This window comes from Drosophila bipectinata, chromosome 3L (genome assembly GCF_030179905.1).
Source record: "Drosophila bipectinata strain 14024-0381.07 chromosome 3L, DbipHiC1v2, whole genome shotgun sequence".
Classification (NCBI taxonomy): Eukaryota; Metazoa; Arthropoda; class Insecta; order Diptera; family Drosophilidae; genus Drosophila; species Drosophila bipectinata.
In genome coordinates, this window is record NC_091738.1 from 10,185,151 (window position 1) to 10,203,047 (window position 17,897).

A 17,897-nucleotide genomic window follows, 5' to 3' on the forward strand; every position below is an offset into this window, starting at 1 on the left:
GAAGTAGATCCCACCTGAGTATTAAGCTATTCAGGTGAGTGTATGTGGCGTGCTAGCAACCGGCCATTAGCCCTGGAATATGCAAAACAGTGTGCAGAACCGGATGAGGATGCCAATAAGAACAGCCCCGGGTTACACGCGACCTTTAGGATATCCGCGAGTCCTTTGTACTTGAAGCTACAATTGTCCCACATATGCATATTTGTTTTCACCTTTTTTCCCTTTCAAATAGAATTTGTCTTTTGGATCGAGAATTGGGACATTCGGTTACTATTCAACTTTAAAGCCAAGCAAAGATAAAGTGCCTTTCGTTCTCCAAACTTTCTAGATGGTAAGTTGCAGGAAGTCTAACAAACTATACTAATCTTGCGACTCGGAGGGGCAACTAATCCCCAACTGAATCGGCATGTATCGGAAGCATTTCGAGTTGCCCCGTCCTAGCCAGTAGTGGCCTCTTCAAGGAGAAGTGTCCGTGCGGGATTATGTTGTAACCGAATGGCATTGTATCTCCAAGCTCGGCTACTCGGCTTGTTTGTATTCATGAAATGCAGGCAAACTTTTCCAACTGCATGGTCGGAAGCCCAATGGCAAAACAAAAACTTGTCTCGCACGCACCTTTGCTAACTGAATTTGAAGTGGGCCGAACATTCCGTAATCACTAATAGCGGGTTACCCGCCCCGAAGCCCTAATTGCCATTAAAGTTAAAGCTCCGGGCTAAGTCGGAACGGAAGGCTACCGGCAACCGGGTCAGCATAAAGGAGCTGGGGATAGTCACAATTTTCGTCCCAGTATCGTGGAATTCAGCTACAAAATCCCCTTGAGGCCTTGAGGCCGTTTGCCCAAAATCAAACCGAGAGGCCGGCAGAAAGGCTTGGCAACCCATAAAGGCCATGCCACCGACCAAATAATCAATAGACCTACACTCAAGGAACCCAAATAGAGGATATGTAAGTGGTTTTTGAATATGTTTGAAGAATTCAAAGGAAATGTTAAAAGGAAATATTTATTAAACAATTATTAAAGTTAGTTTGTATTTTGCTATAAATTATAAGCCATTATTTTAGATTTTCACAATCTTTCTAAGAGATCTTTTTGCTCATCTAAGAAACTTGGAACCCCAACAATTAGCACATATCTTAGCATTTAAAGAACCGGTTTAAAGGGGTTTTGAGGCCCCTGAGAATAATTTCTATTAACAGGTGTGACATGTTTGTTGGTTTTAAGCAAGAAAAATAATAAGAAAAAAACATTACTCTAAATAATTTGTAGAATCTTTTTTCGGAAATTATCTTTAAGGTACATATTTCTTCGCTTATGGGTAGTGGAATCTTTAAGATTTGTAAGAATGGAACCCATATCTTTATGATAGCAAAGAATACATCGTGTATCTGGCAAATGGCTCAGCGTCTGGTTAAGTTTTAATTTAAAGATGCATATCATAAATTTCGTATGCAAACACGGAACATTATCAAGCTCCAAATGCTCCAAATGTGGGAGCTCTCTTCGGACGCACAGGAATGCGTGGGTGGGAGCTCTCTCTCTCTCTCTGTTGCCAGCGGGCTCTCTTGGCGCGCAGCCTCCGCTGCAAAATGGCAATGAAAATGTGGCAATCAGCTGATGGTGATGCGGCGGCCATCGCTCTTTGTTTTGCTTTTTGCAGAATGGCGACATGCTGGTGACAGAACGAGAGAGTGAGTGAGAATTGCCAGCAGCGACGCCGGCAGAGACAGTGGCAGCCATGCCGTGGCCAAAAAGGATTTCCGAGCTGGTGGCCTGCGTCAGTTTGTAACGGAATTCCACGCGCGACGGAACAGAGAACAAAACAAAAAACGGAATCAGACACAAAAAGCGAACTCGAACGCTACCGCTACCGCGACCGCTCGTACGTATACGTAATGCTGACGCTGCGCGCTATTTCGGAATCATAGCAGCATATGCTTCGGTGTGTTATTATTATTCCTTTTCTAGCTGTTGTTATTGTTGTTGTTGTTATTCTTCTTGTCACCACGAATATTTTGTGTGTGGCTTCATTTAATGCCACTGCCGCTGCTGCTTCCGCTGGTGGTGGTGCTGCTGCCTCGACCTACGCCTCTGCCACATTCCACTTTTCCCCGCCACTTTTATATTTCAGCCATTGTTGTCATCGCCGAAAATTTCTGTGTTTGTTTACGCTCACGCTTTTAAGTTACAGCCACTTGTGCCATCCTTAAAAAGCCAAAAAGGACATCAAGAAACTCCTTTAAAACCTTTATTTAAACCGAATGTTCGGGTTTTGCGTTGCTCGATTTAGTGCCTCGTTTGCTAAATTACTAAACCAATTCTGTGCATTAAATGGGATCAGAAACAGAGACACAAATCGACCGACCGGAGGAGGAACCACTCAAAAATATATATGTACTTACACACAAGCCTTGTCACACATTTTTCACACAAGTATGTGTGCACTTCTGTACATCTTAGTGGTACGAGTACTATCCATCACCGAGTGCACCGAGAAAAACATTAAACCAATATTTGTCATATTACTTATAGTAGTACATTATTAATTATATCACTCATACGCCATGTTGTCTCTGCTTGAATATTTTATAGCGCCAATATCTGCATCTCATATACACATTTTTCTAGACGAAAAATATATATTTAAGATTCTTATGGAATGCAAGCAAAGCTATTTCTCTGATAGATTTGAATGGTACTAAAATGTATAATTTTTCGCCCATGTATTCAAATGAATTTTGAAATGTGTATGAAAAAATAAGAAAAGCACAAGGTGATGACAGCCAGCAGACGAAAAGAATTAAATACAGACCATTAATAAAAGATATAGGCTCCATTACTCTGTAAAGGTGTTTGCTGTTTGGAATACTTACGGTATTGTCTATTCCAAACGATCCATTTGTCCATTTATATGTATGTTTTAGAGACAAGTGTGTGCTCAGATTTATTGTCTATACATATTTCTGACCTATCTTTTTCCCATTAGGTTCTTGAGAAATTCGTGTATCCGAAACAAAAAACAAGCAGTCTAGATTAATAAATCAATAAAATTTTAAATAGAAAAGAAGTATACTCATATGAAGTATAGCTTAAAAACTTCCCTATTTAATCTTAAGACCTTAAAATCTTTTGAAAATCATTATCAATGCTATTTTTATGTCCGGAGCAGTTTATCGTTGAAAACCCGTATCTTTCTCCTAAGAATTAAGACCTAATTTAAAGCAAAACCTCTCAATTTCTTATGAGGATTTCTTATACTCAAAAGATCCCTTGAAAATCATTACCATTTATTATCCTGGCTATTTTTATTTCTACAGAATAAACCCCGAATTTATCTATGGAATAAAAAACTGTCTTACACGAGTCCAATTTGTTAACTCTTACTGAAAACGTTGCCCGGAATATATTTAGATGTTCATAAAAACAGACGCCCGGACACGAAGGAATTGCATTGGGGATTGAATACGAAAAGGAATTTATTAGGTTCTCATCCTCCGGGCATTTTTATACCCTCATATACGGACGGAATTCCATACTCATAATTTGCCAGGGAGACCTGCCCACTCGAATCCGTCGGGCCAATTGATGGCGAACCGCCCGGCGGCCCAACTGCCCGGCGGAGGATTAGCAATCTCACCTCCGCCACCCGGCCACCCCAGCCACTCCACTCCACTTCATTCTGGTTGTAAAAGTGAGAAATGAGTTTTATGTGCCGCACAAGCAACAAATCTCGTTGACGTTTGGCATTTGATTTTCAGCCTTCTCTCCTTTTTTTGCCTCCTTGCTTTGTTCCGCCTTTGTTTCCTCCGGACTTACTTATATTCGTGATTTCGTTTATTTTTCCCAAAATTCGGTTCACTTCTTATATATATATTAATATTTTTTTTATTTTTTCGCACGAATTCCCGGCGCGACACGCCAGCAGCCCCAAAATTTCTCACCACTTCCGATTTAATTTTTTTTTTTGTGTTATGGCTTTCCTTTTTCTTATCCCCAAACTTTCCCCGTTAGCCAGGTCGAGTGGCAAGTGGAAAGTGGCATGGCAGCTACTTTGGAGTTTGGCGAAAACACGAAAATGCCACATTCAAGTCATTTAAATTCGGTAGAAAGTTGTGGTTTGGCTCGAATTAGGTTTTGCGGCCGAAAGCCCAAAAAGCAATTAACTTAACGCCATTAACCAAAATACTAACCGAGATTTATATTATAAAATATTCAAAGACCGCAACAAGATCTACATGCCAACGAATTACTGTCATTCTTTTTGCTGTAAACCAGATAAGAACTTTAAAATTCTTAGCCAAAATCGATTAAATTTAAGCAGTTTAAGTTCCCATACCAGATGGAGCTCGGGGTGCCGTCATTTTCACGCCTGATTTGTTAACCAAAACGAAGGCAATGCCACTGGCATGAGGCTCTGGTATTTGGATACTTTTCCATGGCAATTAAGCCGCAGTGTTTGCTTACTTTCCCCCAGCTACACTCGAACAAAATGCTTGACTGATATCATACTCAAGTACATATCCGCAAGAATTTACACGTAATCGGCAAGAAATCGTAAACCCTTTTCCGGTTTGATACAGGTATTATCTTTTATTACCATTCATAACAACTTTAAAAGCCCTTCCATTTCTATTGAATTTCTGTACAGTCATCAAATATAAAATGACAGTCTTACGAGTCGAATCGCCACATAAACGAAACCATCAGGCTTATGCATATTTGAAAATACTCTTTTTTATGTTTTCCCGTTTACTGGTACATTTCTTTTGAGTGTACTTGGCGTGAATAAATCATGGTTTTCGCAGCTGGGTGGAAATTCTAGTCCATATGGCTGTAGGTGTCGACGCCAGAGGCCCAATCTCCGTTAATTTGGTTTATAAATAAAAAAAAGGCGGACAAATCGGTCCTAAACGATGACGAACACCAGCTTCCCAGGCGGCTGACATCATTTCAAAGTCGTTAAAATCTCGCAGCTCCGTTAATGGGCTTCCCCCGAAAACGAAAAACTCTCTGACGAGCAACTCCGGGCACTAAAAATGCAAAATTGAACGGAAAACCTTTATGGGCGACACGTGATGCGCCAAACAGGACCTATCCAGGACCAATCCAGGACCTGCGATACGCGTCCCACTCCCAAATTGACAAAGGCAACTTAATTAAAAGCGTAGGAAAACTAAATTACCTGTCGAAGATTGTGAGAGAACAAATTTGATGACTGACCTTGTCAGTTCCCCGATAATTAGCTCAATTATGTCGAGGGGGCCCAGATAGTAAAGGCATTAGTGTAGCACTTTGGCCAATTAAAATAAATGCAGGAAATAAATAGAGTTTCAGCTTGCTAGTGGATCGATTTAAAGAGAAGGATTTTAAATGTGATGGAAATTTTCTTTTGATAAAAGCTTGATTTTAACTTAATCAGGTATATCATGTCTTTTATAATATTGTTAATGATTTTAACAGATGGATTGAAGGGGAAGGGTTTAAAACTTAATAGCACTATGCTTTTTATAAAAGAAGTATGCTGTTTCTAATGCCATACATACATATATATACATTGTTGAAATATAATTTCCATCATAAAATGATTAATAATTTTTAACATAAATACATAAAGCAATGTTTTCAAAATGTGATGCCATGAATTTTACGTTGTAATATATTCTTTTACAATGAGAAGAATGCTTTTTCTATTCCTTTATATATTATCTATAATACTGGAATCATTTTCTCTATAATATGGTTACAAATTTTAGTAAATACTTTTAAAGAAAAAAATTTTAAGAAAATGACTTTTGCTAAAATCATGCTCTTTTTTCCTTTATGTATTATCTATAAAGAAAACCATTGTTTATCCATACTATCATACCATATCCATATAAAGTTGAAACATTATCTTTCGCAAATACTAACTTAATTGCTGCTGGGCTACCATAAGCGTTGTTTGTCGAGCTGAAATGCGGGCAAATTTGCTGATTGTCACACAGGCTGACATGCAATTTATCGTAATTGAGTCAGGACAACAATCATTTTTTGAACGCTCCACACACGCACTTGGAACACTCCTCTCCACCATCCTTAGCCGCCTTGGCCGCCCAAGAGCACACAATTGTGAGTTGGCAGGAAGAGCTATTACCGCCAGGGTCCGCCTCGGTCGACTCGACCGCCTCGACCTTTGGCTCGCTTTTTGCCGTGGGATTAATGGACAAATAACGTATTCCCGTCTGGAAATGTGCTGGCGGATAATCTCATTATCTCGCTGTCCGTTCTAAGACAAGACCGACCGGAAACCGGAAATTGGCCCCTATGCTGTGTAATTGAAATAAATAGAGTTGAGTCCGGGTGTCCTTTGAAAATGGGGCCAAGAACTCTTCAAATCTATCAAATGGGTCTAAAACCTTTTCCGTCACTGTCAGAAGCAATGGTCTTTTATGTTTTTGTTTTTATATTTCGATCTGTGAAAGATAAATGCTGTTTTTGGCATTTTATTTAAATATAAAGGCTTTTTTCATATCCTTTATATACTTTTTTGTGGAATAATTTGTCTTTCAATCCCCTGTCACAAAATATATTTATTGTTTTCCTCATGCCCCTGCCATATTTAATTTCAAAGTTACACTTAGTGACCAAAAATCCTCAAAGAATTTAAGCCATTTAAGCTCAAAGTCATTTTCACTTTAGACAAATTACATTTCGATAAAAGGCTCTCCCGCCCGCCAAAGCATGCTTTTCCCGCCACATTTACATTTTACATTTTTTCCTAACGAAATTTTCTCGCGAAAAGTGCAAAAAGCGGCGAACAAGTGCCCGGGTGAGGTGTTCTATATTGGTTTGGCTTTTGTATTTTATTCGTAACACTCTACCTGGCTAAAAGGCAATTGGTCCAATTGTGGGCGGGGCTAAGTGTTCGCCCAAGTCAATCTTTGACTACGGAATACAATAATTGAAATTTACATGAGCTTTGAAGCCAGACAAAACTTTAAGGACATGGCAACAAATGAGTATTACTATCTCAAGTCTCCTCAAGCCGGTAGATAAATCTTATTAACACTTTGTGGGTCCAGCGAGGAATAAATTGATGTGGAAACGCATTACAGTGAATTAATTCAGTTTACGGAAGACAAATTACGGAAGACTGGCCATAAATTTAAGAACTTGGCCATTAGGACTCTAAAATAAAAGTGTTGTCATTTGCTAAGCTCGACCAGAGAATATGTTAAATGGCCATTGAAACGTTTTTCTGGCCAATAAACTCTTAGCCATCCTCTTCGGCACTATGTTTCAGGCGATTAATCAATACCCACCTTCCCAACAGCCTTTATATTTAGGATTCGCTGCTAGCAACTGGCATAGCCACATCCTTCGTCCTTGTGCTGCTACAGGTTAGCATTTTAATTTCACACTTCGTGGATATTCTATCGGTGTGGGTGGAACTGGGACTGGGACTAAGAGTGGGAGTGGGTGGGTTATGTCTGTGCGGCTTTATGGCTCAATTGGTGAAAATTGGTTTGTTTGTCTGGAGCCACTCAAGGGAACTCTAGCTTTATAGAAGCTGACAACCAGTTCGTTTCAGGACAAAGGACAAAGGACCCCGGGCACTCGGGCCACTCGGCCACAACCCGTTCTAGTGAAAGGACGAAGGACACACGTACATATATATTATGCTTTAGTATTATCGCGCATCGGTTCAACGGTTCTTTTACCTCAACACCATAACCATCCAGAAAGGATACACAATACTGGATACTGGACAATTGTAACCCCCTTTCCATCATCATCCCAGCCATAATCATTTTCTGTTGCCGGCGGCCAACAATTGATTCGATCGACAAACTCAAGGATTCTATTACATATGCTTTTCTGCCTTTTACAAGTAATCACCTATGCAAGGATAATTTTTTCTAGTCCTCGCCAAGGGCAATTTATTCTTCGAAAATATAATAATATGCATATTTTTGGGGGGCTTCAATGGGCCATTAAATGTACGCAAGTCCCAAAGCAACTAGTCTATGTAATTACCATAAGACCACAAAACTAAACTTTATTGACCGGAATGGTATAACTTTAACAAGCCACGAATTGTGTAATGTAATTATGACTTTAGTAAACAATAAACAAAACATGCTCATTAAGGGTTCCAGCCGGAGTAACCAATTATTCCGGAATACCACGTCATCACGGTTGAGTAAGCCATAATGAATGAGCAGAATTTTTGCTGCTTCCATAGGCTTCTGGCCAAAATTTATTTGCAAGAATCCCTCAACAAAAAATATATATATTCAAATCCCTAAAAGCGACGACAGCATTTAACATTTAATTTCTCACAATTTCTCATAATTTATTTGCAGCTGAAGACGAAATCCACGGATTTTCGCACAATGGAATATGTGGAGGGCAATCAGCAACAGTGAAATGAATAAATTACGCGAAAATAAAATCAATTTGCATTAAGAACCGGGGAGACGAGCTAAGAAACCCACGGACGGACCCTGCCATCCAAACATCCATCCATTCAGCAACTGACAGCCATTTGAAGGACGAACAAGGCGCTGTCCCGAAGCCCATGAACTGGGTGGCGGGCAAATTATATTACCTTGTCAGGCGAGTGACATAAGGCAGACCTCTTGGAAAGGCCAGACTGACACCACCACACCCCCACACCTTCACACACCTAATGCATGTGTGGAGATTCCATTAAAGCGGTGGGTGGGTGGAACTGGAGCAGCCACAAGGTGGGCCGCTGAACCGCTGAACCGCTGGGGTCACGTCTTGGGTTACAACGAAATCCGGCGGAATGCTACGCAGTTGCGTATGCCTGCGCACCGACGAGGCCGGGAAGCGGCGCAGCTCCTCCGTCGAAGACGCCTCCTCATGCCGCTCGTCGGAAATAGAGCGGGTGGGGGCCAGCATGCAGACACTGGGCCCCAATGGCCAGCCGCAGGCCTCCTCCGCCCAGACGAGCACCAGGGCCTCCAGTCTGCTGCAGCTCTTCCAGCGGCGAGGTTGGTGCAAGCACTTCCGCAAGCCGCTCCGTGGCATGAGCGCCTCTCGGGCCGAAAAGAGTGAGTACCGCTTACGGATCGGATAATCTTTATAGTGAAAAAAAAAACTTGGTGATCTGTTCAACCTTAAAAACTATGATTTGTGAGCTTTAAGATATATATTTTTTTTAATTGATCCTCTTGATTAGCATCTTGCACCTTTGTTTATCATAAACTAGATTCTAATCTGAACTTTTTTCTTTCAATGTATTTTACTTAATTTTTTGTGGTTCTATTGTGGATTTGTGTAGAACGGGCAATAAAACCTGGGTAGTCTACAAGCCTAATCCGGTTACTAGGGTCTCTGGGGTTCCTATAGTAAAAGCTCCCTGGGGTGGACCCTTGAGGCAGTTGAAAATAGTTACTAGAGGTGGATCTAGTACTAGATATTTTATCTACCCTAGGGAGCCAGTACTGTTAGTACTCCTTGGTATTAAAATGATTAGTCATCATTAGAATGAGGTGTCTGTACAACAAAAACATAGTTAAGGGCTTGGCGCTCAAATGTAAACTAGATTAAAAAAATATACATATTAACCAATTAATCAAAGGTGTTTTCTTTTAATGTATTTTATCTTATTTTATTTAGTTCTATGTGGATTTATTTAGAACGGGCAATAAAACCTGTGTAGTCTACTAACCTAATCCGGTTACTGGGGTCTCTGGGGCTCCTACATTAAAAGCACTCTAGGGTTGAACTCTCTAGGCAGTTGAAAATAGTTACTAGAGGTGGATCTAGTACTAGTAATCATATCTACCCATCGACCCAACCCTACCTGTAGTCATCACTGCTCAAAGATATTTGTACTTGATTAGCTAGCTGATTAGCTGATTAAATACTAGCTAGTTAGTAACTTTAATTACAAGAAAAACATTATTAAGAACTTGCGCTAAAATCCTTCAGTCTTTCGCTTAAAGTTTTCCTTTGAATAAATATTCCAAGGGATCCAAGACAAAGGATAACCAAGTGCCCCCAATACATAATAACTGGGTTCAGAGTGAAACTTTATGGCTGTATTTACTTTGTAAATTTTTCTTTCAACGGACCGAGTGAATTCTCTTAAGGAGGACCTTGTAATGCAGTTGCATTTAACCTTTTCCGACATTTTGGTATTTCATTAGGAGGTCTCCATTGTTGTTTTTTTTGGCGCTTGCGCTAACTTTTATTTATTGTTCCAATTTACTATACAAACTGTTCGGGTGGATCTAAGCAGCCGGAGACACGACATAGGCAAAGGTAAAATGAACAAACAGACGCCTTGGCCGGACAGCTGCTATTAGTGAAAACTTGGCTATAAACCAGGCTAACATACACATCTACATTTTTGTATATGTATAATGGAAGACAAAAGAAAACACGTATACGTATAGTAGACCCAGCTAGTCACGCAGCCAGAAATTAACCCACAACACGCGGACGTGGACGCAAATTGGAAATGGGAAAGGTTACCAACCAGAACCCAGAGCCGAGAACCCAAAACCCTCATACCACTTTTCCGGTAATTGGGGATAGCACTGTGGGCGAGATTTCTTTAAAAGGAAACCAGGACATTTGGGGTATTCTTGGAAAAGAATAACCTTTTTCTGATTGAATTTTGGGAATTCCAAAGAAACTTTATTTCGGTTCTCAAGACATTTGCTAGCAATTATGTTAAATGGAATAAAAGTGTGGTTTCTTTAATGTATATTGTTTAAAATTTCGACCTTTATATAACTTTTGTCATTATAATAATTAATTTTTGTTGGGTGAAATGCAAATGCTGCCCACAGTTCGAGGGGTAAAAGTTGAAAAAGAACGCTTAACGCAAAAACAAACAGAAATGCAAGCCATCGCCGTTCTAAATGAACAGTTTTGGGTTCCAGTTCACATCGGTCGGCTATCTAGTTTCAAGTGTTTACGGACAAATGAGAAATGTCCTTAGATGATTATTTTATTGTCCTTTAAATGAGCATTAAAACCAAGCGGTTATCTTATGAGTTGGCTTTAAAATAATAGTTTAAATTTTATAATTGAACGGGGAAAAAGTGAACCCTATTTATCCAATTTAATTAAGTGAAAAGAAAATTGAATATTTTTAAAAATAAACTGTTTAGAATACAGATCAAAGTCGACCCTTTCTTATGGGTTGCATAAATTTGAAAAAGAATAACCGACCGCCCTCGCCACCAGACCTAGAGACAAGTGTGTAAAGACTTTGCCATAAGCCGGCTGATATAATTATAGCTGCGTAAATGTTAATCAGTTGGTAGCCCAAAAACCATCCTTCTTTGGCTTAAAAAATCCCCCTCGCCACAGTCTTTGACGTTTTCAGCATTGTGTGAATAGCAGACGAATAAATTTGCATCAAAATGGATGAGAACGGCAAGTACTTTGTGGGAGTAATCATTTTGTGTGGCGCCATTCCGCCATTCCATCGCCCCAGAAAAAAACATAATAATACTGCCAAATTATAAAATTTTGTGTATTTTGTCAAGTGTAGTCTGTGCCATGTCCTGGGAGTAATAGCGACCAAGGCAAAAATGTCAAAGGCAAAACTTGCAAGCCGAAAAATTCTAGTGGCTTTATTGGCAGCAACATTGTTGCGAAACATGGTTGCATATTACTTGCCACCCTCTCCTGTGTGTATAGGTTGCCTTCAATGTACTTAGACATCACCATTTCGAGACCATAAAACCTCTTGATTGCCCCTAAAAGTGTGTCTAAAAAAAAATCTTCAACACCATAATATTTTGCAGCCATTCGAGCGGCAATATTTATCCAGAAATGGTATCGCAGACATCAGGCTCGTCGCGAAATGCAGAGGCGTTGCAACTGGCAAATCTTCCAGAACCTGGAGTATGCCAGCGAACAGGACCAGGCTGAGGTGAGTATCTGAAAGTTTTATCCACAAGACACAAAAAAAAAAGAAAAAAGAACTAGAGGAACCTTAAGCCGAAGAACCCTCGACGACAGCCGCAACGGCGACGACGTCAGTGCATTTGTAAAGTTTCAAAAGTCGATAGCAATCAACTCAGCCGTGAAACTTTGTAGCAAGTGCAACCTCGTCGCTGGATTCTTGACCCACTCAGTGCTAATTCATTTTTATTATTCTCATATGTGCCTCTTATTTGTTGCCACAGCTATACAAATTTTTCAATGACCTCATTAAGCACATGCCCCAGGCGGCGGGCAGGAAGAATCAAAACCAAGGATCGACTCATGGTGAGTGGAATTTTGGCTACAAAATACCATGAGAAAATATAAGGAACATTTTGGAATATTTTCAGTTTCAATACTCGATGAAAAGGATGAGTTAGTGGAGGAGTTTGGGGATATCGTGAATGCCAAAATAGAGTTGCCAATAAGAAAGAATCATATCGATCTGTTGATTGATGTCTTCCGCAAGAAGAGAGTAAGAGATCAAATTCATTTTAAGTGCCTAGTGTTACAAATGATACGTATTTCAGGGAAATCGATTACATCCCAAATATGTGGCTTTAATCCTACGCGAAGCTGCCAAATCCTTGAAGCAGCTGCCAAATATATCCCCAGTCTCCACAGCTGTTTCTCAGCAGGTGACTGTCTGCGGGGATCTCCATGGAAAATTAGACGATCTTCTTGTGGTGCTACATAAGGTATACAAATCTAGTTAAATTTAGTAATAGGATACTAAACTTTATTTCCATTTAGAACGGTCTTCCCTCCTCTTCCAATCCCTATGTGTTCAATGGGGATTTTGTGGACCGTGGAAAGCGTGGCCTTGAGGTCCTTTTATTGCTGCTTTCCCTCTACTTGGCTTTTCCTCAGGCTGTTTTCCTGAATCGGGGCAATCACGAGGATAGTGTTATGAACGCCCGCTATGGATTTATTCGGGAGGTGGAGAGTAAATATCCTGTAAGTACTTTTATCTTTGAGGTATAGAGATTCTAAATTGGGTTTTTTTAGCGGAATCACAAACGCATTTTGGCCTTTATCGATGAGGTCTATAGATGGCTGCCCTTGGGCTCGGTTCTCAACAGTAGGGTTTTAATCGTTCATGGAGGCTTTTCGGACAGCACAAGTCTGGATCTAATAAAAAGTATTGACCGTGGCAAAGTAATAAAACAGGTTTTTAAAGAAATGCACTATAATATTAACATTATTTTGTTTTTAATACAGTACGTCTCTATTCTACGGCCACCGCTTACAGATGGAGAACCTTTGGACAAAACCGAATGGCAGCAGGTAACAATCAAAAATTTTAATTACTATTCAAATCATTTTATTCAAGTATATATTTTTAGATCTTTGACATTATGTGGAGTGATCCGCAGGCCACAATGGGCTGTGTTCCGAACACCCTGCGAGGTGCTGGCGTGTGGTTTGGTCCTGATGTGACCGAGAACTTCCTGCAGAAACATCGACTCAGCTACGTCATTCGATCCCATGAGTGTAAACCAAACGGTCATGAATTCATGCACGATAATAAGGTGAGGTTAATTAGCAAGGCTATCATAGCAATTATTTTAATTAATATTAGTTGGAATATTAAGAAGGGCAGGGTCAGTTCCATAGGGTAATTATGATTAATTATATCACTTATTTCCATTCAGGTCATCACAATTTTTTCGGCCTCCAATTACTATGCCATTGGCTCCAACAAGGGCGCCTATATCCGTCTCAACAATCAGTTAATGCCCCACTTCGTACAGTATATATCGGCGGCATCGCAAACCAAGCGATTATCCTTCAAACAGCGAATGGGAATTGTGGAGAGTTCGGCCCTCAAGGAGCTGGCGGTGCGTATGCGTGATCATCGGGACGAATTGGAGGACGAGTTCCGGAGGTGTGATCCCAAGGACAGTGGCAGCATATCCATTACGAATTGGTGTGTGGTAATGGAAAAGGTCACCAAGCTTGGTCTACCCTGGCGACTGCTTCGAGATAAGTTGGCTCCGGGAACAGATAGCCAAAAGGTCAGCTATTACAGGACATTGGACTTATTGGATACGGATGTGATTGTGAGTTTTTGGTTAAAATATTTAAGATTTATTTGTTAAAGACTTATTACAAATATATTTTAGCTTGAAGCCGAGGCCGATGGCACTTCTGTGATGGACGCTTTATATGCCAACAAGGCCAGCTTAGTGGCGATTTTTAACATCATAGATGCCGACAACTCTGGTGAGTATTTGAACATGTTTCACTGATCTTATGATGTCTGATTTTAAATCCTTTATAGGTGAAATAACCCTTGATGAGTTTGAAACTGCAATCGATTTGCTGGTGGCCCATATGCCAGGTGCCTATTCCAAGGCAGCCATGCTGGAGAAGTGTCGCATGATGGATCTGAATGGCGATGGCAAGGTGGATCTCAATGAATTTCTGGAGGCATTCCGGCTGAGCGATTTGCACCGCAAGGAGCAGCAGGACGAGAACATAAGAAGGCGATCCACGGGCCGGCCATCGCTGGCCAAAACCGGATCCGATGCCGTTGCTCTTTTGGCAGACAAGATCTCAAAGAATACGCTAGTCGTGGAGCATGACATTGATCCCACGGACTGTGAGGCCAAAGTAATTGATCCGAAAAAATCGTAAATTAATATTACATTTGTTCACGAGGAGCATTTAAAGCACATTCGCATTAAACTTATTAAAGTCATCAAAAAAGAGGCAAACCTATCCATTAAAAACCAAAGATTTAAGACGAATTAATGACTAATTTAAATAATAATGAGATCTCTGCGAAAGCAAAAGTCTAGTCTATCGGCCATTCCGTTACGCTTTTGATTTAATATAATAAATAATTAACTAAATAATATAATCGTACTATGCACTCCTCTACAAGCTTTATTCACATCTAACAAAAATATGTGTAAATTGAAAAAAATAAACTAAGAATGTTATAAAGTACAAAACCAAAATATAATGTTAAAAACTCATATAAAAATGATGTTTAAATTGAAAAATAAACATATGGAATATACATATTTTGCAGTTTATCAAACTAACAAAGTTGAAGTCCAAGGGATCAAAATTAACTTTTATAATTGCCTACGGCTTTTCTACAATTTTATAAGAGAAAAAAATAAAAACTACAAAACTGTATAAAACTTTAAAAAGACATTTCCCCTTTTTCATACAAAACTAACAAGAATGTGCTATTCTACCGAAATCTACAATGCAATTGTTAATTAGAAAAAAATATTTTTAGGCAATATTAACATACACATAATCATGATAAAATGTCATGCACATAATGCCAAGAAGTTTCATTAAATAGAATGCTTTTGAACAACCTGATATAATATTATATTTCTAGTTATTAGGCCCGTTGATAGCAATATTATAAATCAGATATAAAAAAATCAGATATAAAAGTTGTTGGAAAACCCAAAAATGCTTGCAGATTCTTTTCATAAATTAAAAAATAAACTAAAACCGACCTCAATGCTATGCAATAACCATTTTTGATATTAGATCCGTTTGTATCTGTTAATTAAAAAGTTAACTTAGATTAAGTCGTTTGTGGAGGAGAATGTTAGTTGTCTTCTCCACTAAGAAATTAATAAATAACCAACCGATTGCAACCAAGTACCTATAATTAAAATTTGTACTTAAAACTATAAAAGTAACTATAACATAACTAAAACGCTTCTCAACAGGCACTATAGGACCAAAATAATGATACGCTATGCTAGTCATCAATTAAAATTTTACCTATGTACTCGTATGTATATCTCTAATATAGGATTGCACCCTTCTCCAGCCTATTTGTATTTTCAAACATACTTCATGAATAGACAAAATATTTTCCTGAATCTTTACTAATAAAAAAAAACATGTTTAAAGAAATGTTTTGTGTAGTTCCTTAATTCGAAATGAGTCTAGATTGCCTTTGAAGATTATTTCAAGTTTTCTTTACATTTACCAAAAAATATATTAAAATTCTATATTCTATGAAAATTCTATACTTACGTTTATTTTAAATTATTGTTCTGAGATTTATGGAAAATGCCAAAAGTTTACCGATTAATCCAAATGCCCAATACCTCGCCAACTCGGTCTCGAATGTTTTGTACAACATTGAGAAAGTCGATCAGAGAACTTTAGGGTGGCCAAAGTCCCCAAAGTCTTTAAAGACCGGTCGAACGGTCAGAAAGAAAACAAAATCAAACACATCCATTGAGGTTCCATTCACTCATAGACCTTCTCGGTTGATAAATAAACATGGAAGTGAGAAACTCAAAACCGATCGATCGTTTGTTAAGAAAAGTAATTTTTACAAAATTATTCGTGACAGCCAGAACCCTTTCTCGGATAGAAAAAAACGAAAGAAGGAAAGCGATTACGATGAAGAAAGTCTCTACAGTGACATATCCAGCATTTTCAAAAGGCATAAAAAGCTGCAGGATCGATCCAATAAGTCGAAAGAATCAACGGATTCGATAAGCCAACGTCTCGAAAAGGAGATCTATACAGGTCGGGTGGAAGGTCCTTATAAGTCTAATCTGAAAGTTAAAGAAAATACACAGAATAATCTTAGAAAGACCAGTCATCCAGTTAAAATATATTCAGTTCGGGTGGAAGAGCCTAAAAAATCGGATATAAATGTTGCAGATAAATCCAAGAATAAACTTCCAAAAACCAGACTTCCAATTGGGGATCCCAATAAGAGTTCGGCAAAACCCAACTACATGGATCTCTATAAAGTTCGCCAGAAAGTTACAGAGCCCAGCAAAAAGCGCAGCAAGGTTAAAAAACTGAAAAAGAATATTGTCGGAAAAAAAGAAAAAAAACACAGAAAATCGTATAATTTGACAGAAACATTTCGCCCTACTCGCATGTCGCAGAGAAGACTTACTTTAGGTTCCCAAATTTCTTTAAAAAGAATATCATCATCGGTGTGGCCTTTTATTGGTCCAGTAGGTGCTACACGATCGGATGCCACGGTAATTGCTGGGGACACACTGCCGGTGTATATGGCTACATTGGACGCCCCAAAATTCGAAAATACTGCTGGTATTATTCGGTTAACCGCGGAAAGAAATCGACGGCGTTCATCTAAGCTTAGTCGTTCATCTAGTTTGGCTTCAACGAACACCGTGGAGGACTACTCCGAAAGGTTAGTAAAACTGAAGCAATATTTAAGTAAGAAAAATGGAGTGAACTTGACATTTGAAACCACGTCACTGGACGTCGATGGCATCAACGATCGTGACCTCTTACTTTTTCCATATCCGGAAATCTTTTCCAAAGAAAGGACCACAGAATCTAAGCGAAAATTGGATGCTTCGAGCCATCATCCCGAAATCCCAACGCCCATACGACAGATACCATTTAAACAGAAAGCCCCTGAGGCGGAGTCGAAGCCAAAAAAGAAAATGGATTCCTGCTCCTTTTGCAAGCTGATCCATTCCAAGGAGCCGGAGAAGGAGGCTCCCTTTCTGGAGGAGATGAGGAAGGAGCAAGCTCGCAATGAGTTGCTCGCCTATCGGGCGAATCTTTCAAAGTACCTGAAGACTCCCGTGAAGGAGAAATTGAGAGCACATGCTCTGGACATACACGACGTTCAATATCAATCGTATTTCAAGCTGGAAGATAAGGAAATTGATTTTTCTAAGGCAAAGCCCCTTTCCCAGAAGCATTATCAAGTCAATTTGTGCAAAAAAAACAATCCCAGAACTTTTTTTGCAGAAATTGATTTGAATAGTGCTTTCCAGGCAAAAGGATAATACTTTTTTTGACAAAAATTGTCCAATTAAAGACGAGGCTGAATTAAGTTTTATATATTTCGTACAAGTACTTTATTATTATTGAATCCTTAACAGATACAGATCAGGGTGACAAAAAGGCTTTAGATTTTGGCAAAAACAAAATACCAATTAATTTTGACTAT

At 39.2% G+C, this 17,897-nt stretch overlaps 1 protein-coding gene across 3 annotated transcripts; it reads left to right on the forward strand.

Moving 5' to 3' along the window:
- Window positions 1-1,788: 1,788 nt before the first annotated feature.
- On the forward strand, window positions 1,789-14,596 carry rdgC (retinal degeneration C). Of its 3 annotated transcripts, XM_017248454.3 has the most exons (13): window positions 1,789-1,943; window positions 8,347-9,060; window positions 11,776-11,903; window positions 12,160-12,241; window positions 12,307-12,431; window positions 12,487-12,654; window positions 12,710-12,913; window positions 12,965-13,114; window positions 13,178-13,243; window positions 13,303-13,488; window positions 13,612-14,019; window positions 14,083-14,182; window positions 14,241-14,596. In XM_017248454.3, the coding sequence occupies exons 2-13, from the start codon at window positions 8,793-8,795 to the stop codon at window positions 14,594-14,596; spliced, it is 2,241 nt and encodes a 746-aa protein (XP_017103943.2). In that variant the 5' UTR covers window positions 1,789-1,943; window positions 8,347-8,792. The 3 variants fall into 3 exon arrangements, with proteins under 3 accessions (XP_017103943.2, XP_043065700.1, XP_070136535.1); XM_043209765.2 differs by lacking the exons at window positions 1,789-1,943; window positions 8,347-9,060 and adding an exon at window positions 11,079-11,221; XM_070280434.1 differs by lacking the exons at window positions 1,789-1,943; window positions 8,347-9,060 and adding an exon at window positions 11,241-11,401.
- The last annotated feature ends 3,301 nt before the right edge of the window (window positions 14,597-17,897 follow it).

Bases quoted from the DNA above. Each gene is read 5' to 3' on its own strand.
- rdgC (XM_017248454.3), top strand. From the start codon at position 8,793: ATGCTACGCAGTTGCGTATGCCTGCGCACCGACGAGGCCGGGAAGCGG. The intron at 12,432-12,486 runs GTAAGAGATCAA...TACGTATTTCAG, and splicing joins ATGTCTTCCGCAAGAAGAGA to GGAAATCGATTACATCCCAA. The intron at 12,914-12,964 runs GTAAGTACTTTT...GGGTTTTTTTAG, and splicing joins AGGTGGAGAGTAAATATCCT to CGGAATCACAAACGCATTTT.